Here is a 26,499-nt window from a genome sequence, read left to right on the forward strand (position 1 = left end):
GCTTGAACCAAATGAGCAAGCCCAATTCTACTCCCTTGTCCTCCACAGACAGACACACAGACAAACGTACCGCTCGAGAACCGCTGGGTACCTCCCCCTGGCCACCAAACAAAAATTACATCAGTGAGACTAGTGCATGTTCAGATGCATGCTGTCAAACCACATGTCCCTGGCAGACTGTGTCAGAGGAGGACGTGTTTACATGTGTACATGCATGGTCCAAAGCAGGCCATGTCTGTGGTTGAAATAAGTGTGGGAATGTCTGCCCTACAAACCTACATTTTTATGTTCAACATTCAAAGACTAGAGTATCAACTGTTACTCTGATGCTGATGCTCTAAATTCAATGGTTGCAACAAAACATCTCTTCAACACAATAAGAACAGATGAAGGTTTTGCTTGCAAAAGTTGGACGGTAAAAGATATTACAAATATAAGACAAAAAGGGATTTTCAAAATGACTTGTTAAACACCCAATGCCAGGTTGTGCTACAGTCTTTGTGCACTGTGAATGATGCTTGTGTGAATGTGAGTGACTCCATTTCTCATGCAAATGCTCCCTACACCTCCACCAGATAGTCAAAAAGGCTGTTAGTCATCATACCTAAATGAGAAGCACCCTGTTATACAGAAACCTTATCTAGAATATTAGACTCAACCACAGTGAGGGCAGTCAACCATGATGAAGACTGGGTGAAATGTCATTTACCTTGGGTTCATCCGAAGACAGCTGCAGCAAAATGTAGAGCATATCATTATGACATGATGCATGTACTTATATTCTGATCAGGATCTCAATAGGTAAGGTGTGACATTTAAATACATTTGTGGACAACGGCAGATTCTCCAGTCATAGTCCAAAATCATTGTTCTTCGTTCAGTCATTATCAACTCCCGCAAGAAGCCCCATCAGGGTCTTGACTGAGGCCAACAGTCAAGCTCAGTCCTACCACACACTGAGTTACACTTAAATGGTCCCTGGAGTCTCATCTGTCAGGATGATTCACTTCACAAGGCTCACACTTCCACTGGTCAGCCAACCCTTTGACTAGGAAGTCAATACAACCCCTCCACACTACCCATAGGTAGTAGGAGGGTTGGTGCCGTTTTGAACAATATTACTGGTTAAAAAAATGCTATTTGGGAAGTGTTTCACTCATGGCCCTAGCTAATCCACTGTTTGCGATTTGGGGCTATAGTGTATACCGGAGCTCTGTAGTGGTTGACTACAGAGCTCGAAAAATACTGTGTCCACAACTTATTTGATGTCTTTTAATGCAGAAAAACACCCTGGGGTCAATTTTCGATGGAGTTACACTTTAAGAGTATCTACATGTAAGACTGCTGGCTTGCACTGGCAGAGGACACTACCTACCAAGGACTTGGAGCTCTGTCGGGAAGGAGGCACAAATGGGCGAACGCTGGTGGGAGTCTCCTTCTCGATGGAGTGTCTTCTCTGGGGGGGTGCGGGTCGTCTGTCTGGCTGGGGGGTGGATGAGATGGGCAGGAACCTGGGGGGAGCTGAAGAGCAGACACACCCTGGAATCAATACAGGTGGAGAGACTGAACAAGAAAGTCTAGCCTGGGAAGAAATCTCTAAGTGTCTGAGAAGGAACCTCTGAAGGGGGGTTAAAAGTGAGCTTGATGGTGTTTTAAGCCCCCACCGTCGACTTCACGGCACCTAACACTAACCTAAGACACCCTTGTGCCTTCCATGCAGCGCTGACGATGACCATGTTGGGGGCTTAAAACACCAAGTAACTAAAAGTGTAAGTCACTAGGAGAGAGAGAGAGAGAGAGAGAGAGAGAGAGAGAGAGAGAGAGAGAGAGAGAGAGAGAGAGAGAGAGAGAGAGAGACAGAGAGACAGAGAGACAGAGACAGAGAGAGAGACAGAGAGAGAGAGACAGAGAGAGAGAGACAGAGAGAGAGACACACACACAGACAGACAGACAGAGACACTCTTACTTTTCTTGTCAGCGATGGACTCTGGTGACGTGTCCTCTACCATGGAGGTGGACACACTGGAGCTGCTGGCAGACATGCGGCTGGGCTCCTCCTGGAGGGTACACACACACACACAGGTAAGGATGTTGGACCAAGAGGCTTTGCACATAGAAGCACATTAACCAGTGATGCATCACACATGCAAACACAAATAGGTGTTGACAGTTTGTCTCCAGACATAAAGCTTTGTGACATCCATAAGGCATATCCACCTCATATCTGACTGCGATGGACCTTCCATTGAAGTCCATATCCAGTTCATAGACATTCAACAAAACACACAAGCATCAACAGTACCCAACAGTGGCAAAGAGACGCCAACCCACACACACTGCCACAAAGCCACACTCACATCAGACTCGGAGCTGTCCAGTTCGGCTAGTGTGGGGGCCTTCAGCAGTCTCTTCCTCTGGCCCAGCGGCTGGGACCCACCCACTCCATTCACCGGGCTGTGAGCCGACGGCGTCCCGTTGGACAGAGCGAGCGTGCTGATGGCCATCTTCCGCGGGGCATCTGGGGTCTCACCTGTGAAAGTGACCATGTGATGAGAATCCCCTCTTGTGTACGTGTGTGTGTGTGTGTGTGTGTGTGTGTGTGTGTGTGTGTGTGTGTGTGTGTGTGTGTGTGTGTGTGTGTGTGTGTGTGTGTGTGTGTGTGAGTGTGAGTGTGAGTGTGAGTGTGAGTGTGAGTGTGAGTGTGAGTGTGAGTGTGAGTGTGTGTGTGTGAGTGTGAGTGTGAGTGTGAGTGTGAGTGTGTGTGTGTGTGCACACCCTATAAAGGAAGATGTGGCCTGAGAGGCAAACTAGAGGTTTAGTTGTAGCATGCATTAAAAAATCCCAAACTTGCAAATTCTGAAGCATTTCAGCAAAAAAGAGCGTTGGGCAAACATTGAGTTGATGTTGAGGGTTGTCCTCAGATTCATAGGTCAACAACAAGAAAATCAAGAGTATCCACTCATGACTCCTAAGGAACAAATGCCACCTCAGGAGACAACAGATGAGTGAGCCAAGGGAAAGATTATTTTCTGGGGTATGATAACATTTCTATTATAACCACTCTTGCGTAACACAAACATCAGTGCCAGAACTGGCCATATTAGATTAAACCATTACAAACGGACACAGTTGTTTGCACAGGATTTCAGCAAACAGAGAGGACAGAAGAGCAACAGTAGAGTTCAATGCCTTCCATTTTCTTTATCTACACCAGTCAATTCATCACACCCATGAATGAAAAAGGTGACCCAAGTAGACGTTTCCAACACTTTAAAAAGACCACCCAGGGCTTAAAGCAATCGAAATGTCTGTGCCTGAAGTTATCAGAGATTCATCAGGACGTCATATATACTGTAGTCTTATTGCCTGTTTTCAAATCTTAAGCATACCAGCTCACGCCTGAATTCACGATGCCTGAACACTTTAAGCCCTGACCACCATTTTATTCATCAGGTCCACCAACCAAAAGTCTACTCCTTGTATCTACATCACATGAGGAGCTATATCTGATCTCTATTACTCTGGTTTGGTGCTGATGCAAACCACAGCCAGAGCCTCTCCATCATTTGTGACCAAACAGGAGACACTGCAGGTTGTAGCCAAGTAAAAATAACTCTGAGGTTATTAAATATTGATAACAGCAAACAGCTGGTGTTACGTAACAGCTCTAAACCTATACTAATCCTGGGCTAGAAACAGAAAAATGCTGAGCTTAACTCTAAGCCTTCGGTACATACTGTTAGGGAAACCGAGAACAGTTACGGCTATCAGATCATACACACACATACAAACAATATAGCTTAGGTTAGCATGCGCGCACACACACACGCATACACCATTCATTCGTTTAGAAATTAGTTCATTCATTCATTCATTCAGAAGTTCTCAGCATTCATTCTTTGTGGTTAGAGAGGCCTCTGCAAAGGCAGTGGTTTGCAGGATACTTTACCTGAGCTTCGGAACAAATCTTGCGGAGTGCTGATGCTTTTGCCAGCTCCTACAAAAGGGACACATCCTTCAATATGATCCAACAGTCACCAGACACAGAAGCCCACTCGCCCTATCTGACATTTCTCAAAGTGCCGTTCAGTGAGGCGAACCCAAAAAATCGTGGGTAGGGTCAATGAAATTGTCCAATGAAAACGCACTGTGCAGGGCTGTTGCGAACTTGGCACATCACAAAAAAAGCCAGGAAAACACACATGTACACACACACACATAATTCAGCCAAATCAAAAGCACCGGGGGGGGGGGTGTAGTGAAGGGTGTAGGAGGGAGCATAGTGAGCCTGACGATACCAGAGAGAGAAAGAGAAGAGTTGGGCGACAGAGGTCATCTCTTATTGACCATGTAAACGCTGCGCTAAGGGAAGCGTCTTTACATAATGTGATGTTGCTGTATCATGCAGCGTGTCTCGGAGGCCCAAAGATTACCCTGATGGATCCCGCTGACTGACACTGCTAATCCACGTGCTCCACGTTCATTCACAGAACGCTTGGCCAAACGGCACATCCGATAATCCCAGTGGGACTGCGCATTTGTGTAACGAATACAACCCAACCCACCCACTCACCCGTCCATTTTGATAAACGCCCACCCACGCACATGGATGAACACAAGGTTTGGAGAGCTCTTCAGAGCTCTGATAATGTACGAGTGGGGTTCTTAGTCTGTTCCCCACCTCCTATCTGCACAATGCAGGTTTAGCTATAAATCAGTCCTTGATTATTTGTGCAGACCAATACTACTGGTAGACCATCAAGATGATTCATAATTGCTTGCAGTCCACTCTATGGACACAGAAGTACTTTTAGTATCCATATAACTGGCAGTGAGTAGAGTAGAGTAATTACAATGCCCAGGTCATTAATGTTGTCAAATCCCAACAGAATAGATTTTGAGGCTTAAGTGTTCCAAGATTAATTAGTCTGACCACTTCTCTCCTCTTCGCTCTCCTTCAGAGGTGTCTGGTTCATGCCACAGTTGACGAAGCGTTGCCGTGACAGCAACACCTCCCGTCAAGATGGCAGGAACAATCTACAAGACATCTTTTTTTGTTGTGTTTTTTGGGGGGTGTAGGGTAAGGGTTGCAACAAGATCCAACAAGACCACAACAGACAAGGGATACAAACGAATGAATCAAAAAGCCAGGCAATGACAGCATAACCTTTGGGGGGGGGGTAGGGGCTTTACCTGAAGAGTCAAAACTGAATGACATGCTAAGAGGCCGCATTACTGCAAGAGAGACAGACAAAGGTATAGGGATCGGTAATCAAGACAGGAGTGGGGAGTAGGGAGGGGGGGGGCAAACAAGAGAAGGTAGGGAGGCATATTACAGAACCAAGGGAGAGGGGTAGGAAGGGAGAAGAGATTAAGCAATCGGTTGAAAGAATTATTCAATGCCAGCACACCTGCATTGAACACATCACAGTTATAGGAGACCTATAAGGAAAGACAGGTTACATAACTTACACGTATGTTCCTGCGTGCAGGAAGTCTGCATGTCACTCAGATTACTAGGAAAGGTCATCTAACATCCAGTATGCTATGAAACATTAATCTCCTTCTATGAAATGCAACTGCAATAATGACCATGTACATATTACATGAAACAGGGCAATTTTCTCAAGCTAAACAGATGATTGTAATCCTCAAGTTTGAATCAGAATGGTACCGTTTGGGCTTTGTTTTCATGAGGTCAGTAAAAATGTACAGTACGTTTTTTGTACTTCCAAAGGCTAAAGCTGATCTCCAGAGCCCTGAGCACCTCCTTGGCCTGAACCAGTTTTAAATGTATAGACACAACAAACCAATCCGATTAAGCTGATTGCCTTGGTTCCACTTTTACTGTACTGTAGGTACACTCAATCAAATAAGCATCAAGCATTCTGAGTAACTATTTCATGTCCACACAGCTCAACCTCCACTCAACATCTACTTTTGGCAGTTTTAAAAATAGGTACATAGAGAATCACAAGTGAATCCATACACAGTTAGCACAGGAAGATGATGACCGCAATTACTAATTATTACATGACCGTTACAACTCTCACCATTCACTTGACCAAACCAAGCCCACTGACACTCGCCACACGCGAGTCACGTAATATATGAGGGCCATGATCACTGACAACATTATGGATAATTTCAAACATACTGCATGTCCATGATGGATCTATATCTGAGGAAGTGCAATCCTACACGAGGCAAAGGTCTAAAAATGGAACTAGCAGTGGTGAGAGCATTAATGAGGCAGATTCAGGAGTTCAACTAGAGCAGTGTTGGGATGCACAGACAGCGATAGACAGTAGCCATGCAAGAGAGCACACTTGACCCCAAATTGTGACAGGAATAAGTGGACACAAGTTTTCACCCTCACTGACTGGGGTTGTCCTCGTGTCCTCTCTCTCTCTCCTTCAGCCATGCCAACACACACACACACACACGCACGCGCACACACACCTAATACAGACAAAGATGAGCCTTGAAACAATTATGTTATCCTTTAGGAGAGCCTTTTGTGTGTTATTAAATATTCTAGTTACACATACATCATATAAGAATATTGCAATTCATTAACTTTTATAGTTGAAGGGTGTCGGTTATCTGTTTTCTTATATGCATGGTTTTATTTTTTGTTTGTTTGAGTGTGAGTGTTAGAGAGAAACATGAGACGCAGAGTGTGTATGTGTCTGTGTGTGTGTGTGCATATGTGTGTGTGTGTTGCATATGAAGGTGTTTGCGGTGTGTGTGTGTGTGTGTGTGTGTGTGTGTGTGTGTGTGTGTGTGTGTGTGTTCCGGAGGTTCCTTACCCAGCCTGCTGCGGCGCATCATGTCAGGAGACACGGGCCTCAGCTTCCGCTCAGATTTGATCTCCTCCAAGATGCGCTCATGGAGACTGCGGGGACGCTGGGGGTGGGGCTTGAGCTTGCGTGCAGCGGCCTGATTGGACATAACCGATATGAGTGACCAATCAAAAAAAAATAATATAAACCACAGGGTTGCACAATATAATGCTGAACAATATTTTTTGCATGACTCCTTATTAACCAGTAAAGACATTGCTTGATTAACTTTTTGGAAAAAAAAAGTGTCAGTAGCATATAGGGATGTAACGACTACCGGTATAATGGTAAACTGCGATAAAAATGTTGACGATAATAATTACCGTTTTCATTTCAAACCAATGAAATCACTGTTGATTACCGCGGTGTGGAAACCGTGTGTTTAATCCTTCCCAGCTTCATCCGAGCCTGCTTTTGACATACAGTAGGCCTGGTACAATGGAACAAAACTGGTACTCTACTGATTCTGTGGTCTAATTGATGGTTTTAACTACGATTCGGATTAGGCTACACCTGATTTTAAAAGGCGGAACTTTTTCACTGCAAAATGTGCACTGTATCATGTAGCCACTCTGCATCTTTTTATGTTCGCGTCCACATTAAATCCATTCCATTCACGTTATCAGGAGAATACAGTAGCCTAAAATTTTATTTTGAACGCTTACTTTGGTCTCACTCATTGCATCCAAATAACAGAAATAGCAAACTCCAAGTTATGGTAGGGTAAGTTAAGCTATAAGCACATAGCCAATTAAACATGAAGAAAAAAGTGAACGGGACACTTTTTGAAACAATTTCAGCTTGTGTAGGCCTATCAGTGCTTTCTGAACATATTGAACACACTTTTAGAAATACCGTGATAATACCGAAAACCGTGACAATTTTGGTCACTATAACCGTGAGTTTAAATTTTCATACCGTTACATCCCTAGTAGCATATACATATATATCATTATTAGTAGACATAAAGAATGAGCAAAAAATTAAGCTAGACGAAGAGCTCTGCCCTCTGGATTAGTTGTAGATAGCAAAGAGAGGGGAAAAAAGGAGTGATATATAATCTTTTGCAGGAGGAGAAGAACGTCTGAAAGACCACAGCCGGCCGTACTGCTCTTACCGGGTTAAGGGGTGGGCGAGATCGGATGAACTCCAGAATGACCTCATGGGCACTCTTCTTTAACCTGGGCGGAATGTCTCCATTCACCTGCAGCATCATGGGAGGGAGGTCAGAGGTCAGACAAGTTGAGAGGTGATGGGCTGAGAAACATGGACAGAGCAGAGACTGGACAGAGCACATTCTTCTCCCCCAAGTGTTACACTAGCCAATCATTTCCTATGACACAGCAACACCTTAAAGGGACACCAGGCAAGCCTGATGCTTTGTCTCTACGAAACTCCCCCTCGCTCGGTCTGAAGCTCTTTTCCTTTTCTTTGCATCTTCCGTCAAGGGATTTCGCTGCTTCTTCACTGGCTCTGCCATTATACACACGTTTGCAACAATCGCTAGCGTTTCGTTAACCTGCCTTTGTGCTGTATGCAGGATGTAAACTGATCCTGCTTCGGTCGGCGGGTCGGATACACCGAACTTGCAGGTGGGATATTCTTCTTACAGGCAGTAGGGGCGGGCGAGAGAGTCTTCATTTGCCATGTAATGAGTCATTTAACCATATACCAACTTACGAAGATGATTAATTAACACGTATACACCAGAACAGAACCTTTAAGAAATGGCTCCGGTCAAGCCTAAGGCATTCAAAACATTCATGAAAGACAGGTAGACAAAGACAAGACTTTAAATCACACTTGCACATGGGGCCACATTAGGCAGCGTCAAGCTTCCCCAAGTGGCCTTAGTAATGAGGTAATGAATTCATTCGAACTGTTCTAAGTGGCAACAGGAGCAAAGGTCAAACTCCTGCGTAATCCACCTTATCCATGTGTTCTCCATACTGATATGGACTGTGACGTTTGAAGCTTTGCTTTGTTCTCTTTCAAAGTCCTATTCAACCTGCAGCCTAACAGGCATCTTAGTCATCTAAGTCCTCTTTATCCCCAAGCCATGCTATAAAACAACAGACCTACATACGGCCCCTATGGAAGCGTGTGTGTTATCTGATAAGATGGGAGAGTTGGGGTTGAAGGAGAGATGACTCAAAAGGAGCTAATAAGAAATGCATAGAGGAAGAGCAAATGCTGAAATGAATGAGGAACTACATCTGCATTAGGAAATAGCACTGGGAAACATCTAATGAATATTAAAATCCGCATAGTCTGGCACACATCAAATGGAAAAACCTAAAAATAGTTTTCATAACCTGTGGGTGCCTGTGGCTTTTCAATATAAAAAAACTCAAATCATTTCCTTCTTTTAATAAACAAAGTGGCAGATAAAGCGAGAGAGATACAGAATGAAATCCCTGGTGCCTGGATATCACCGGGGTGTTCTAGAGTGTTCCGGCATCATTCCTCTGAGGGACACGAGAAATCCGTGACTAGCAAGTAAACATACATTGCACCGTGTAGACCATGAGGTGATCAATGTATATTAATATCATACCAACAAGAGTATGTTTCTCAATAGGCATATTACATAGCCATATTTGGTAAATGTTCTACTCAAATAGCAGGACCCATCAACCAATAGCACCAACCCGCAGTGGTGAAGTCAGTGAGGGGACGTGTGCACACACGTGTGTGTGTGTGTATGCGTGTGTGTTTGTATGCGTGTGTGTGTGTGTGTGTGTGTGTGTTTGTATGCGTGTGTGTGTGTGTGTGTGTGTGTGTGTGTGTGTGTGTGTGTTTGTATGCGTGTATGCGTGTGTGTGTGTGTGTGTGTGTGTGTGTGTGTGTGTGTGTTTGTATGCGCGCGTGTGTGTGTGTGTGTGTGTGTGTGTGTTTGTATGCGTGTGTGTGTGTGTGTGTGTTTGTATGCGTGTGTGTGTGTGTGTGTGTTTGTATGCGTGTGTGTGTTTGTATGCGTGTGTGTGTTTGTATGCGTGTGTGTGTGTGTGTGTGTGTGTGTTTGTATGCGTGTGTGTGTGTGTGTTTGTATGCGTGTGTGTGTGTGTGTGTGTTTGCATGCGTGTGTGTGTGTGTGTGTGTGTGTGTGTGTGTGTGTGTGTGTGTTTGTATGCGTGTGTGTGTGTTTGTATGCACCCACCATAACTTTCCGCAGTTTGTAGCGTTTGGAGCGGATGTCGTCCATGAGCATCTCGTAGGGCGTGAGCTGGAACTCAATGGCCAGCGGGTTGTACTGGCGCTCCTGAACCTTTTTCAGCTTCACCCCGTGACGCAAGTCTCGCATCACCTGGACCCAGAAACGAGCCTACACACACACACACACACACACACACACACACTTAATTGATGATCCATTGGTCTTTTTTAAGTGTGTGTGTGTGTGCATACAAACATTTACATTTACCCAGTCAGCATTCTGCAGCTCATTCAGGTCTCTGGCTGGCTCGTCTGGGGCATCTCCCTCCATCTTCCGCAGGTTCTTCCAAGACGAAAGGAAAAAACAAACATGACTACTGTACAAATCTAACAAAGATAGAAACTGTTTTCATCACAGAGTCATACACTTTGGAGGCCACACACACACACACAAATTTGGGCCGGCCTGTGTGTAAATTGATTGCATCTCGTGCAGGCGGGCGTCAGACTGATGGCATCGACCATCTGTGTAGGAGACAATCAATGGGCAGCCCTTTTACAACGGTCAATTCTGCCAGGAAGGCACGGGGACATGGGCACGGGGTCATCCAGCTTTTGGGTCACAACAGGGACAGGGGAATCCACTACACCAATAGCTGGCTACTGTATCTTACTACTGTGGTGCTAGAGTGCTTCATGAAAGTTCTAGCCCAACAGGTCATCACAATTCTAAAGTATTTGTGGACACTCTGTTAACATCGCATGGCAGAACTGTTAAATCAAACACAAATGGCTCTTTACTCGTCATTTATTAAAGCTCTGTGTGCATCTCTTCAATAAAATAATAAAGAGAAGGACAAAAAAAAAAAATACTGCCATTCATCTCTAGGCTGTTCTCTCAAACACATTAAGTTAATGAGAACCCTTCTTCACACATTCCAAAAAAGAATGTGTTTGCGCGCATTTGGGTCTTTGATTAATCCAGAAACATCGGCAACATGACACCATCAACGCCGATCATTGTCAGTCACGCTCTGATCAAAGCACAGTGAGGATGCTGGGAGCTCCGTTGACTCGGTCTTCTCATATTCTCTTGTGGATTGCTTTACACACACACACACACCACGTAAGCACATTCTCACACCAGCAGGGAGTTTATTTATATACACAACAACACACGAGGAGAGAAGAGACTGATGACGCACTTGGACAGTACCACTGATGCCAGCGTGCCAACCCCTCTACCTGTGGCATCCATACTCTGGCCAGAGTTGTATTCATTAATGGACTATTAAGTCTACACTAAAAGAGACTACCTAGCAGGCATGGAGGACCGTATGTGCAGCCTCTGACAGACTAATCTCCTTACTGCAGCCTCTCAATCAGGCACTCTCTGTAGCTGTACATTACATAAGCTGCTCCAGCTAAATCCTCTACTACATTCAGACACGTCCAACTCAATGCCACAGCCCTGATGCAGAGAGCCACGCAGCGCTGCAGTCGAACAAGTGCCAGTAGTCACATTTAATCTGGCTGGACCACAAGTACCTAGAGGTGTGTGTGTGTGTGTGCGCGCGCATACGCGCATGTGTGTGTGTGTGCGGATGTGCGTGTGTGTGTGTGTGTGTTTTAACCTGGCTGTGTGATTTTTATTCAGGTTCCAGCAGCTGATGCAACCCTCTTAAGGATGCTTAAATCCCTCAGCAAAACTGCACCGCATGAGTCATGTTGCTGCAGGCCTTGTTTTTAAAGGCGCTCCGCTGGTGGTTGCGGCCCACATCTCCTATGTTTCACAGGATGAAGTAACAGTGATACTGAGGGAGGATAAACTCACTGAAAACATGAACCACCTGGAGGGTGCCATAGCAACAGACACTTAAGACTTAAACTCAAACTTAAACTTAAAGACACATCCATCATTTCAGGTCCCTTAGGGGTATAAGGGTAGCAATGTATGTGAAGCATGTTGCTCGTTTAAAGATGTGTTGTGACGCTGCCACAGCTGATCTCTCTCTGAGGAAAAGACAGTGGGGGAGGGGACACGACTATTTGCCAATCCCTCGGGCCAGCCAGGGTAAAGTAAAGGCAGTGAGACGGGGATTAACAACTGGACACCAAGAACAGCAAGGTGTGTGATCCTGTCCAGTGACCGACACATGACGCTAACATGAACAGGCTGGATGAGACACTGGAATGTACCAAAATAATGTACAAACCATCTGTAACCCAACACTACTTACAACACAATAGAACACAACACAACACAATACAATACAATACAGTTGCAGGGATTATGCTAATCATATATCTATATTTAACATGTCTCTGGTATGTAGTTATGACTAACTGGAGCACAGGCGATAGATGCTCAACCCAGAGTCCTTTACAGAGCTGCACAAATACTCCAGCCATTAACCCTGGCACTGAGGAGGAGACTGAATGAGACTGTAGTTGTCCTGCCTGGCGGGTGGAGGTGGGAGGAACGAATCATTTGCATGCTTCCCTCAGTCTATTTTTTTTATATATGTCCTATATTTCTATTTTTGATGTATGTTCTATATTCAGTCTCGCACTTTAATTTAATGTTTATTGTCTATGTCTGTATTTAAAGTATGTCTATGTCTGCATGGGAAAGTAAGAAACGAAATTTCAATTCTTTGTATGACCAGTGCATGTAAAGAATTGACAATAAAAGCCGACTTGACTTGACTTGACTTCATCCATGACTCACTCACTGCCTCAACTCTGTCTTTTCAACAGTACGGAGATCTCAACAAAAACAGCCTCTGAACCAGTGTCTATAAATGCCAGCCTGATTTTCACAGACAGGCCCAGTACGTTGTCTTCTTGGGAACCAATACAGCAAAGACACAACAAAAACAATTTCATCACGCATCAGTTCTCTAAATTGGATTAGCAGTGCCAAAGAACTGATGCTCATCTCTTGACTCTTGAGAGAATAGTTCATCCTTAGAAACATTTCAACCAAGAACAAAGATATGGCCTGTCCTACAAGCGTCTGCCTACAGCCTCCAGGCCAGAGACTGTGCCCATTCCAGAGCTTGTGTCTAGAAGGGTGTGTGTGTGTGTCACGAAAACCACAGACAGACACACGGACAGACAGACACACGGACAGACAGACACACACAGACAGACACACACAGACAGACAGACACACAGACAGACAGACAGACACACAGACAGACAGACAGACACACACACACAGACACACACACACACAGACAGACACACACACACACACACACAGACAGACACACACACAGACAGACACACACACACAGACACACACAGACACCTTGAAGTGCCTTCACATGCATCTTACCTCCTTGGCACTCTTGATCTTCTCCAGAAAGGTGCGCAGCTCCCTGGTCTCTGCGTAGAGAGCGCGGCACACGGCCTGGTAGTGGTTGGGGGCATCGGAGGGACTGGGCAGGTGGGATGTGCACAGCTGAAGGGGAAAGAGACTTTGTCAACTGGTTGTGAGCCATTCAGATCCTATGGCGTTTGTAGACATCTAACTTAACTAACGGCCATGCCTGAATGGTACTGCCTTCTAGATATAATGTGTCAGTCCAAGGTGATTGCATACATTCATATACATTTATTCATCTCGCAGACAATTGCATTGGACAATTTCATTCATTTCTTTCAAATTCAGTGCTTCGTTCATTGACCAACAATTACTTTAGTATTGGGCTGTTGCCCTACTATTTCACCAGCATGATCAATAAAGGTGACAATATTCTAAAACACGTAACCAGGAAACAGTGCCTCATTCTTTAGCATAAGTCTGCAAGTCTTTCTGGTTAAACAGCTAAGGACAGGGGTCTATTAAGTGTTAAAGTGTTTCCTTTTCAATTACAGGTTAAGACAGTGCTGTTGGTTGGTTACATTAATGTTCTAAAACAAGTAGATAGTAATTTTTTGGTTCATTCATTGATTAGTAATCATTCTTATGACCCTGTTCAACCTGAAGAAATAAATATTATACGAGTCATTTCAAAAGTATGTAAGACACAAAAAAATTGCACATGCATGTTAAGGTGTTGGACCGGGCAAATAGGAGGGGCTTAAGACACCATTTAGATGAGCACACAGATCACCCATCATGCCTTGCACATGTTTCAGACAGATGCCTGTGGCGGCCCATCCCTGATGAGGTATGATGGACAAGCATAAACATTCTGACCAGCTCAAGAGGAACAAAGCAGCCACATGCCTGATGCAGGCATAAAGTCACATTACCCTGACCTGCCAGGATTGAAACCTGCCGAATAACATTTCTGCTGCGACACCCTCCCAGACCCACCCTGCCGTGGAATGAATAGTGCCGGTGTCAACAATCACATTCTTTCCCCTAAAGCAATGACAATGCAGAATGATGCCAAGAGAGGGAAAAAAAGAGAACAGCTAACGAGTTAAATAAAGAAAACCGGTCTCACTAGACGCCTCTGTTAGGCACCGAGTTCCCTGTTTGGTGACATGAACCTTAGTGTTGACAGAAATGTAAAGAGACCGATTGACACAGACAAAAAGAGTTCATTTAAATAAAGCTTTTCACCAAGAACAGCCAGACGAAGACTGATGTGTAGGAGAGTGAGTGAAACGGGTAGATATGCAGTCCGTCAGAAAGAGAAAGAGCCCTGGAGGATGACGGAGAGAGAGAGAGAGAGAGAAAAGAAAGAGAAAGAGAGAGAGAGAGAGAGAGAGAGAGAGAGAGAGAGAGAGAGAGAGACAGAGACAGAGAGAGAGAGCGCTCCCTAAAGGACAGAAACCCCCCCCCCCTCCGGTAGCTTATTTCCAGTCAAATGCTCAAATTCAGTTCACTCCCCTCATACCTCACAGCGCTACACAGGCGGTCTGCTAAAACACACACACACAATGAATATCACGTCCTTTGCCCAAACACAGCGCGCGCACGCGCACGCACACGCACACACACACACACACACACACACACACCTCATTTGACCCCGGGAACCCAGAGGAGGACACAACCCCTCCATAGGAATGATCTAATAGCTAACCACAGCAACTGTACAGCTAGCACAGAGTGTTGGCCACGTAATCAGGGCGCAGCCAGGGGGCAGCCGTGGCCTACTGGTTAGCGCTTCGGACTTGTAACCGGAGGGTTGCCGGTTCGAACCCCGACCAGTAGGCCACGGCTGAAGTGCCCTTGAGCAAGGCACCTAACCCCTCACTGTTCACTGTGTGCTGGGTGTGTTTCACTAATTCACGGAATTGGGATAAATGCAGAGACCAAATTTCCCTCACGGGATCAAAAGAGTATATATACTTATACTTACTTAATCAGGACCACGTAGCAAAACCATCTAAATCAGCTGTTCCCACACCAATACACCTGGACCAAACCATACATCTGCTGCATTCATAACATACAGTGTCCAATACCATCGCCATCAGATTCAGGCCTGGTTTCATAAAGGGATTTCTCTTTTACTGTAGGCTACTCATACAGATTACCACATAAACAGGCCGCTAGCTCAACCTAAAGCTGCTTACATATACTGTAGGATGTCTGAGGAACGATAGAGGTTTAAAGCGGAATAGCCAACAACAGAGTGGTGGAAATGCACCTCTTAGCAAGTATTACTTACGTAACTGCTAAAAATAAGGGGAGGGAGCAATACAGTTATTGTCTGTAAGAAACTACTTATGGTAAGGCGATTCAAAGACTTTATGCTAAGGATTGAAAAGGCTTCCAAATGTCATGGTCACTAACATAATGAGCAACATAATTATTGTTTCCTCATAAATCTCTACTCTGATTTACTCTGCACAGTTCAGGTCTGTACGAAGGGTAAACCTCACATGGGAGAATCAAGAGCTCATATTGATCGAGATTCGGTCTTCTTTTTCAGCACACAAACTTCTGTGAGGGTGGCAGTAGCTTTGCTGTTGGATTTGGATCTCCATACAGCTTATTTTTTTGATCCTGCTTGTATGGAACAGACGCATGCATTTTAAACCAACATCCTTACAGCATCGCTCATCACTCACCTCCAAAACGTCACGGTAGCCTCGGATGTTGCAGACACCGGCCAGATCTTCCTCGCCCTCATCCTCCTCCTCCGTGGCCTCGTAACCTTCGTCGGGGCAGGGGTCTTTCTCTGCCTCGTTCTCGGCCATGTTAGTCATGAGATCGATGAGGCGCTCAAGAGGTGGGCTCAGCTCACGCTCCTCGTTCTCCTTCAGGCCGTAGTCCAGGGCCTTGTAAATCATGATGCCCAGGGACTCGATGATCTGCAAGAGAAAACATAAGCAACAGAACACCACCCGATGCATTAAAACACATGTTCTACTCCTCAGCAAGCCAACTCATGATCGCAAGAGATTAGAATATAAAAGGAAAAAAAAAAAAAGAGAAAAAAAAACATGTATAAACATGTAACAAACGTACATGTATATTGGACATGGACATTGTACATTGTTATGTATATTGGACATGGACATTGTACATTGTTATGTATATTGGACATGGACATTGTACATTGTTATGTATATTGGACATGGACATTGTACATTGTTATGTATATTGGACATGGACATTGTACATTGTTTGACATTTGGTTAATTCTCAGTAATCTATGATTTGACTATGAACAAATGACAGTCATATGACAAACACATCACAAACACCGCTTAAGTCAAACAGGTATGAACAAACATAATGTTTTCACTTAAGGCATTTCCCACTCATTACTGATGAGAAGACAGCCACGGCATGCTGCGACAAGATTAAACTACACAGTTCCAAGGTGCTTTCGGGGCAGTTCTTTATGAAATTCTTTGGTCCCATGACTTGAAGAGAGGTCTCTAAATGTGTTCAGACAGAACCCAAACCACATAGTCCATGACCAAAGAGCAGGACTGCACATGAGACCATCTCATGTGGGGGCAGCCGTGGCCTACTGGTTAGCGCTTCGGACTTGTAACCGAAGGGTTGCCAGTTCGAACCCCAACCAGTAGGAACAGCTGAAGTGCCCTTGAGCAAGGTACCTAAACCCTCACTGCTCCCCGAGCGCCGCTGTAGCAGGCAGCTCACTGCGTCGGGATTAGTGTGTGCTTCACCTCACTGTGTGCTGACTGTGTTTCACTAATTCACGGATTGGGATAAATGTGACCAAATGAGACCAAATTTCCCTCAAGGGATCAAAAGAGTAAATATACTTATATACTATACCATCTTACTGAGCTACAATGGCTCACGTGTGGTGCAGTGACACTCAGAGAGCACTTTCATCAATGAAAACATCCTCACAGTCCTGTGCCGAGTCATCACACATCTATGATGGAGGAGGACTTTCCTTTTTTTTAAACGGTCACACATCTATGATGCCTCTTATTAAATGCTTGTCATCATCACTCTACTGCAACATCTATTATGTGGTGGTTCTCTCCTGAGACAACATGACCGGGAGATGGAGGATAAGAACAGGCCTACCAAGAGTGTGCATCACTCAACTGCCTGTTGTCTGAATTCAGTGACCTCCCAACAGTGAGTATTGTAAATACTATTGCCATGACGCACCATCATGTGGCTTCTTGATGTTGAGAACTGAGAAACAAGGGGCCTGAAGCAAGGGGGGGGGGGGGGGGGGGGAACGACAACAAAACCTGACAATTCACTGTTTAGACCAGCAGACTGGACCTAGCTCATCCTCATGTGCCCAGATGTTCGTACACACACAAAGGCCCTCTCTGTCTCTGAAATCATCACTGGCGCACTATGGAATGGTGCTCCCAGGCTCCACTCAATTCCGTAACTCAATTCAACCCTCCAGACGTGAGCAGCGGCATGGTGGTAGGACTGGCCGGATAGAGACGCAACAATACAATGTCAAAGAAGCCATGTTGAGGAACAGTGCCAATGCATGAGTCCCGCAGACTGGCATAACCCCTTAAAAAAACAAACCACACCGGCCAGCGACGAGCCTTCAATTACAGCTAACACAATTGAAGACCTAAAACAGCTTTGACCAGAGATGGGCCACTGTGTAATGTTGGTCTGGACAAGAGTTTAAAATAATGTTAATAATTTCATTTTCCCCAGAGATTGGAGATCGAAAATAAGTCTTATCTTCAGGAGACTCAAGGATTCTTATCTTAACACACACACACCAGCATTAAGCTTAAGAAGAGGTTGGCGCCTGTAAATTCACTACTACTTGAAGCTTAATCAAGACGCTGCATGAGAGTGCAGTTTGAATTTCAGCCATTCCCATCAACATTAAATACTCACATCAGCATCAGCACCAACCACAGTTATACTGAGCTTCTTTGGAGACTGCGCCATAATGTTTACAGCAATTATATCAGACGTCAAGCATTTCAGAGCTTTCAAAACAGTTTAAAAAAAAACAAATACAATGTGCATTTAAGCACTACCATCAATAAATAATGTTAATGCCTTTGATAGATCTCCATGAAGGACACTACCATGAGAAACCTTTGACCTCTTCCAAGCTTTCAATCTCACCATCCACTGTCCTTTCTGCAGTAAATTACCTTACAGCAGAGGGTTTATGGGCAGCGGGGGCAGTTTATGTAACAGCTGTACACATGTTAGGTCTTCTGTTAGGAGTACTGCGGGGGGGGGGTTCTGCCTCTGACAGAAAAGACCAATATCACATCCATTAATACCACCCAAGGACAGCAGAACCATCTTAGAGGGCCTGGCACGCCATCGGCCCTTTGAGGAGTCGGGGAGGTAAGGCACTCTGTCCGAGACTGCCACTAGAAGTGGAATTAAGAGCCAGGGCACTCTGTGAGTGCCAGCAGCCGGACAAAGATCTTCAGAGGCGGGCGAAAGGCCAGCGTTCCCACAGCAGTGAATGGATGAGCGGGAACAGGATCGCCTGACTCCAAGATCGACGCCGACAAGGAGACACATGAGCAGATTTGGCTCAGGGGAGCCTGGGAATCTGAAGACCTCCACAGGGAAAACACCTCTCTCCTGTGCTCTTGTGTGCTCACACACACACCCAAGCACACACACACACACAAAGCCCTCACACCCAAGCACACACAAGCACACACGCACACAAGTGCACACTCAAACACACACTCAAACACACACGCACACAAGCGCACACGTACACAAGCGCACACTCAAACACACTATAATATCTCCACATGGCACACATGGCAATTCCTCCAAACAATTTAGAACCACATGATTAACACACAGATCTTCATTCCTCTATGTAGTCTATTTTATTCCTCTATCTATTCACCAAATTCCTTAAACGTGGGAATCCAGAGAGTAAACATTGAGAACATTGTGTCATTAGATACATATTTGAAGAAGTGCAGGCACAACTATCTCTCTACATCTTGATTTGTTGTTTGCCAGAGGGCACTACTGGGTAACGCTGAGAGAATTCTCTTGCAGACAGAATGGAAATCCTGTACATCCCTGTAGACGCTCCCACAACTCAGGAGTTAACCCAAAGTCCAGAGAGACAGAGAGAGAGACAGAGACAGAGACAGAGACAGAGACAGAGACAGAGACAGAGACAGAGAGAGAGAGAGAGAGAGAGAGAGAGAGAGAGAGAGAGAGAGAGAGAGAGAGAGAGAGAGAGAGAGAGAGAGAGAGAGAGAGAGAGAGAATGAGAGAAAGAGAGAGAGAACAGAGAACGAGAGAGAGAATGAGAGAATGAGAGAAAGAGAGAGAGAACAGAGAATGAGAGAGAGATGGATGGACTTCTCTCCAATTACGCATCACAATCTCATTTGGAGGCTTGTGACTTGTGAGGCATGAGGATGTAGGGAGGGGAGGACGACGGCAGGAGGCTCAGCTGACGAGGTCAGGAAGAGCTGACGGAGGAGCAGAGATGCAAACATGCTCTTCACACCCCGGAGGAGAAACATACTTGCCCAGGACAAAGACACACAGAGTCCCAGGAGCTCAATGGGGCCTCCCTTTCATGTTATCCAGAACTGGGACAGCCAAAGCCCATCTAAATGTCATCTGTATTGTGAAAAGGTCATTAAAATGTTCAAATAACCAGGTCGAATGGAAACTTTATGGGTATGACTTGTAGCTAACCAGCATTTAATTTCAGTAACATCCCAGAGTAACATCCCACTAGTAACAAGGGATCAACAACAAAGTCTGCATCAAACTCTGTTCAGTATCCACTGTGGCGTTTGTGTGCGTGTGGTTGTTTTGATCGACTGAACACACATACACATGCTCGTCCTTATGCTGCAGAGGAACAACACAAAGAGGAGACTCAAGGCATGAGCCTGTAAGCACCGTTCACATGACATCACCGTCGGACACACACACACACACACACGTACACACACACACACGTACACACACACACACGCACACACACACACACACACACACACACACACACACACACACACACACACACACACAGCTGTGGCGGAAGGATGCGCAGCACTAGGGGTCTGCCAATGCCTCCCCCCGCGCGTTTACATAACAGTCCTACAACAAACACGCAGTCCACTCCTTGGCATTCAGAGGAGAAAAGTGTGTCTGTGCTCGGTCATGTGAGCAGATGATGTCTGACGACTCTCTGAGCACCGCGCCATTGCCTCATGCGTAGCTGAACTCGCTCTGGGCTCACAGCGGCAGCGGTGACTTTTCTCTGTAACGCCGAGCAACACTGTTTTCCTTGAATTCTGCAGCAGAAGGTTCCACGCCCGAGCGCCATCTGACATCACAATTTTCGCAAGTGGAAACTCATGACAAATCATTATGTGAGCAGAGTTACCTGGAAACCAAAGGCTGCCCTACTCAGTACATTCCAATGTCAGACGAGCTAATGTATTCCTAACTTACTCTTAAGAACGAAACATTCAAGAATTCTGAGGTCTCTGGAAGAACTACAGTTAATAATTAATCCCTTACAGTTTAGGGAGCCACTTCATTTAAACCCACTCACGTCTAAATGCCCCACTTGAGGTCTCTGGAATAACTACAGTTAATAATAAATTCCTTAAACTTTAGGTAGCCACTTCATTTAAACCCACTCACGTTTAAACGCCCCACTTGTAGCCAATAGCTCGTTTTACATGACTGAGTAAATACTCTAAGCACTTCCAGGAGAAAGAGCAACAGACGCTTTGTGAAGATTAGTTTTGGCAAGACTGGGAAAATTGCAAGCTCTCTCTACAGTGTCTCTCTAGGCTCTATTAAATTGTTTCAGCATGAGAATCCCTTTGAGTAGACCCTGACAAACTGGCCCAGAGTTTATGCCGAATCATCAAAGCTGTGCCTCATGTCTAGCTTTCCAGTCTAGCGTGTGCATGTGTGTGTGTGTGTGTGTGTGTATAAACACTCTTCCTGTCACTGATATACAAACACATGATCTGTAATGAAGTTCCAATGCACGTGCACGCACGTTCAGTGGCACATGTGTGCATCTCTGAACTGCTCCTCAGTGCATGACATAAAATACAGCATAACGTCTCCCACACACACACACACACACACACACACACACACACCAACAACAACAACAACAACAGCAGCTCATGCTTCAATAAGCAGGCGATCAATAGTGATCACATTATAGCTGTATGAACATGGAGGAAATCCTGTTTCGATGCCAGAGAAGAACAGAGGTGTTTGGCCTTCAGTATGGCAGAGCTTGATTAATGGGGGGGGGGGGGGGGGGGTGGTCCTCTCATGACACACTGGGACTCAGACACTCAGATGGGCCCTGTGTTTCATCACTTATTTATCCCTTATTCACACCTGTTCATCAACCCCCTCAATGGAAGCCTTGCTGACTGCAAACAGAGTACAGGGCCGAGATGAAGCTAGAAACAGATACATCAGCAAACAAACACATGGCTCCCTCCCTGATGTATATATATACTTATATATATACACACATCAGCAAACAAACACATGGCTTCACCCTTTTCTACATACAGTGTTTCCCATACATTGACTTATTTGTGGCGGCCCACCACAATATCAACATTGACCACCACACAATGATTTTCCAGGTTGTACTAAATTGTGCTCAAATCTGGTTAGCATCATAACCACGCTGTGCTAATTTGTTAAAAACTGTTGCATTCAAGTTAATTCTGCAAACCAACCACCACAAATGGAATTCAATTTTCTGGGAATCACTGACATACATACAGTATGATTTTCAAGACTTTTGGTCTGTTTGGCCATCCTAGTCAACAAAAAAACCTGCACTCTATCCAACGGAGTTTGGGAATGGGAGAATGATTACCCAAATTACTGGGTACCCATTTGACTTCTTGTAAATAACAGTCTTCTTGTAAATAACAAGCGTTTGTGAGGTTGTGTTTCTATGGAGACCGGATCCCTCTTACCAGCGAAGCTGCAGTCAGCTTGTATGCACATATGATGCCAAACCAAATGGCATGACCAGACATCCAGAGGAGGGAAGTGCCAATTGGCCCATTTCACAAGATGGGGCCACTGTGTAAATCAACTTCCTGTGGAAGAGCACTGTCCCATAGACAGCAAAAGAAAAGTCCACAGGAAAGACAGAAACAGGAAGACGTTTTACCCTGCCAATTAAGGCATCATTAACATCAATGAGGCCGGACACCTGGACACTGTGAAATTGGTCTATTGGCCCCATACTGTACATTAGACCCAGCCGACAGTAACAATAACACATGCAATGCTACTGCAACCGTGACACAGTATGGTATGGCAACTGCTCTGCCACCGACCGGAAAAGCACGGCAGAGGGTGGTGAAAACTGCCCTATGCATTACTGGTTCCTCACTCCCCTCCATTGAGACCATCCAGGGCAAACAATGCTTGCGTAAGGCGTCCAGCTTCACGAAAGACTGTTCTACCTCACCCCAACCACAGGCTGTTCACCTCACTCCCTCTTCCTAAATGAACAGTACAGCTTCAGAGATGGGAGGAGGAGATCTACACCTCACTGACCACAATGACACAAAAAGGTCCAAAGGGACACGCATGCAAACATAAGGGACCCATAAAAGGTGCTTTACACCAGCAGGTAAGAGCATGGCATGTGCATGGGATCCATGACTCCAGACCTAGCATCTGAAAAAAGGTCCTCTTGCAAATAGAACACTCTAACACAGGGGTTTTCAACTAGTGGTCCGTGACCATGGATTCAGTAATGTACAGAAGTTTTATTGTGGGAATCAGTATTTTTATTCAGTGGTAGTCCTGGGATTGCGTAATTAGTCAGAATGGTGGTCCCTGGTTCACAATCAGGGTGAACAATACTAGACCTTTTTTTTTTTTTTTAATTGTCCTAGAATTGTTGAGAAAATTGCTTTAAAAAGCTTAAACTGTTAACCATGTTAGTCACTTTGGTTAAAAATGCGTCAGCCAAATGTAATGTAATGTAATGTAATGTACAATCAGTTGAAAACCCCTGCTCTAACACAAGGACTACACTCGTTAGGCTCTGCATTTATAAGCAAATCAAAGAACCTTCTCAACAAGACTCTTTACATGGTGTTTTTTATTCAATGTTCATTAATATGCATGGTCCCGATGAAATAAACCAATAAATAAAATAAATAAATAAATAAAACAAAAGCCAGAATACAAGACATGAGGAGAACATAAAAACAGAATACGGTACTCCAAAAGCATGCTGCGCTAGAACATAAAAACAGAATACGGTACTCCAAAAGCATGCTGCACTAGTGGTGGTGACCTCATGTGCCACCTCCAATCCGAGGGCCAGTCACAGAGCTAAATCTGCTCTGGCTGCCAGCGTCTCCGAGCAGGTCGGTCTCGGAGCTAAACGAGAGCTGTCAGTTACGCTTCCTCTCCCTGGGCCTTTCAGCTGAGCCAGCAGAGGACGAGCTCAATGTTCGGACCAGTCACTTAGTCTGGCCGGCGGGGGGGGGGGATGTGACAGGAGAACCCAGACACGCGTTTGGGCTGCAGGGATGGACAGTGCGGTAGGAGAGTGTGTGACTGAGCGTGCGAGAGAGAGAGAGAGACGAATGTTACGCAACACGCCCGCCAGACCACTCTGGTGCAGCGGATGCTTTGTTCCCTTCAGACAGCACTGGGGTAAGCCACTGTTCCGCACACAAAGGAACACCCTGGCACACGCCTTACACTTGAGTGGGCCATTGCTGCTCAGGACACCCATGTCCCAAAGCAGCCCTTGCCAGACTGGCCACTTCACTTCAGATAACAAAGCACTACAGTAGGTAGCAACTGTAGGTGCAATTGAGGAGCTCGTTTCCAAAATGCTAGATCCACCCTTTTAATGAATTGTCATAAAAAAAATGTTTTTAAAAAATGTAAAAAGTGGAATTACAGTGGAACTGTAATTGGGCTTTTATTATTTGATTTCTCTTTACTCAATTAAAACACACAACTGCCCTTTTATTGATATTACCTGAAATACATAATTACATAACATTACTTATTAAAGCTTTCAGAGATGGATTTATAGCATTTTAGAAAAGAGCTCTTCAATCGCTGCAAGTGAAAAAAAAAAATGACCCTCACTAAGAGGAAGGTTTCTGAAATGGAAAATTACTGAAGGCAGAAAAATGGCTGGGTTCAGCACCTTCTCTCCTCACTTGCGTAACCTAGAGATGGAGGACCGACAGAGAGGGATGAAGTGAGGAAGAGAGAGATGGAGTGAGGAAGAGAGAGATGGAGTGAGGGAGAGAGAGAGATGGAGTGAGGAAGAGAGAGAGAGATGGAGTGAGGGAGAGAGAGAGAGATGGAGTGAGGGAGAGAGAGAGATGGAGTGAGGAAGAGAGAGATGGAGTGAGGAAGAGAGATGGAGTGAGGGAGAGAGAGAGATGGAGTGAGGAAGAGAGAGAGATGGAGTGAGGGAGAGAGAGAGATGGAGTGAGAAAGAGAGAGAGAGATGGAGTGAGAAAGAGAGAGAGAGATGGAGTAAGGAAGAGAGGGATGGAGTGAGGAAGAGAGAGATGGAGTGAGGGAGAGAGAGAGATGGAGTCAGGAAGAGAGAGAGATGGAGTGAGGAAGAGAGAGAGATGGAGAGAGAGATGGAGTGAGGAAGAGAGAGAGATGGAGTGAGGAAGAGAGAGAGATGGAGTCAGGAAGAGAGAGAGATGGAGTGAGGAAGAGAGAGAGATGGAGAGAGAGATGGAGTGAGGAAGAGAGAGAGATGGAGTGAGGAAGAGAGAGAGATGGAGTGAGAGATGGAGTGAGGAAGTGAGAGATGGAGGAAGAGGCAGGGAGGGAGATGAGAGGACACAGACTCAGACAGTGCCACAGAGAGATGCTGAGCCCAAAAGTGCATTTCCCAAATTAACTCATCTAGCACAGTGGCCGACTTGAACATGGCAGCTATGCTCGGGAGGCAAAAGAGTGACTGAATAGACCCACATTGACAGCCAGTCCTGTGGTGAACCACTGCATGAGAGCTCTGTCTGCTGGTCCAGACCTGCAGAAAAATGGAACTATAGTCTGAACCTTAGTTTACATGATGGAACTATGGTTCTGAGCTCACTCTTTTAGCGAGCAACTCAGAGCTCACTCTTTTAGCAAGCAACAATTAGATAGATAGATAGATAGATAGATACTTTATTGATCCCCAAGGGGAAATTCAGGATATTCAATTATAATCACCACCACCATTTGTCATTCCTTTCCACCTTTTAAGACTGTCTGAATGAAGCCAGCTCATGCCTAAAGTGGTCTGTCTGAACTACTGTAGGTCAGGACTGCATCCAATGCAGACCTCTGAAAGATGCTCACGTGAACCACAAGCAAGACTTCCCTACATGGGGAGGACAAAGAGGATGAGGACTGCTCGCAGGTGGGGTCAGATCCTGCACAAACACACAGCCACTCTCCACCCAGTGGCTGCAGAGTCCCTGTGAGAGGATGTGATTACATCTGAGAATTGACTCGCATCCAAAACCCGGCACAAAGCTATTTAACTCAAAGGCATCTCGGTTAAAAAGTACCATAGGTATTTATAGAGATCCCCTTCAGTTCAGACTGGATGCTCGTGAAGAGGAAAATATCCTGAAGCATCAACAACATCTATAGGGGGCTGCATGTTGAAAACACTAGTAGCACGCACGCCATCAATCCTCCCAGAGGGATATGACATCAGTAGTCTGGTATCCCTGGGGACGGGAAGCTCATATTTCCTGCTCTAGAAAGCAAAGCCAGTGTTATTGACGTGTGTCTTGTGTCCACCCGGCAGTGACACTGGTGCTAAAAGCAGGGCGAGCAGGCTGCAGAAATTCGACTGATCTGCGGGAGACGCATGCATGCTGGGAGCGGGGGACGAGTCGGGACCACGGGTCACTCTCACCTCAGGCCCTGCCCAGTGAGGCTGCTGGCATGCTGCCCAAGGACCGCATGCTGTCTGATGATCAATACAGCACTTCAGCAGACAGTTATGGTGTAGCTGACACACAGGAAGTTTGTTTGTTTGTTTAATTTAAGGCCATTTCCGCAACTAAGGCTATTTCACACAGGAAG

General features: G+C 45.4%; 1 protein-coding gene across 4 annotated transcripts in view; it reads right to left on the reverse strand.

Moving 5' to 3' along the window:
• Positions 1–26,499, reverse strand: part of spire1a (spire-type actin nucleation factor 1a) — a 41,953-nt gene that overhangs the window by 4,786 nt on the left and 10,668 nt on the right. The window contains exons 3-13 of one of the 4 annotated variants that reach the window (XM_076301415.1): positions 16,044–16,286; positions 13,345–13,470; positions 10,270–10,344; positions 10,006–10,170; positions 7,963–8,049; positions 6,813–6,942; positions 3,950–3,997; positions 2,358–2,530; positions 1,967–2,057; positions 1,376–1,521; positions 710–730 (exon numbers count right to left, since the gene is read on the reverse strand). In XM_076301415.1, the coding sequence (XP_076157530.1) occupies positions 710–730; positions 1,376–1,521; positions 1,967–2,057; positions 2,358–2,530; positions 3,950–3,997; positions 6,813–6,942; positions 7,963–8,049; positions 10,006–10,170; positions 10,270–10,344; positions 13,345–13,470; positions 16,044–16,286 (1,305 nt within the window). Of the gene's footprint in view, positions 1–709; positions 731–1,375; positions 1,522–1,966; positions 2,058–2,357; positions 2,531–3,949; positions 3,998–6,812; positions 6,943–7,962; positions 8,050–10,005; positions 10,171–10,263; positions 10,345–13,344; positions 13,471–16,043; positions 16,287–26,499 lie in introns of all 4 variants that reach the window. The other 3 variants (XM_076301414.1, XM_076301417.1, XM_076301416.1) reach the window with 3 other exon arrangements.

The sequence above is a fragment of the Alosa pseudoharengus genome, unplaced genomic scaffold (genome assembly GCF_046254945.1).
Source record: "Alosa pseudoharengus isolate Yale_2024_CS ecotype anadromous, Long Island Sound unplaced genomic scaffold, YU_APseudo_1.1 YU_APseudo_1.1_scf_23, whole genome shotgun sequence".
In the NCBI taxonomy this organism is placed as follows: domain Eukaryota; kingdom Metazoa; phylum Chordata; class Actinopteri; order Clupeiformes; family Clupeidae; genus Alosa; species Alosa pseudoharengus.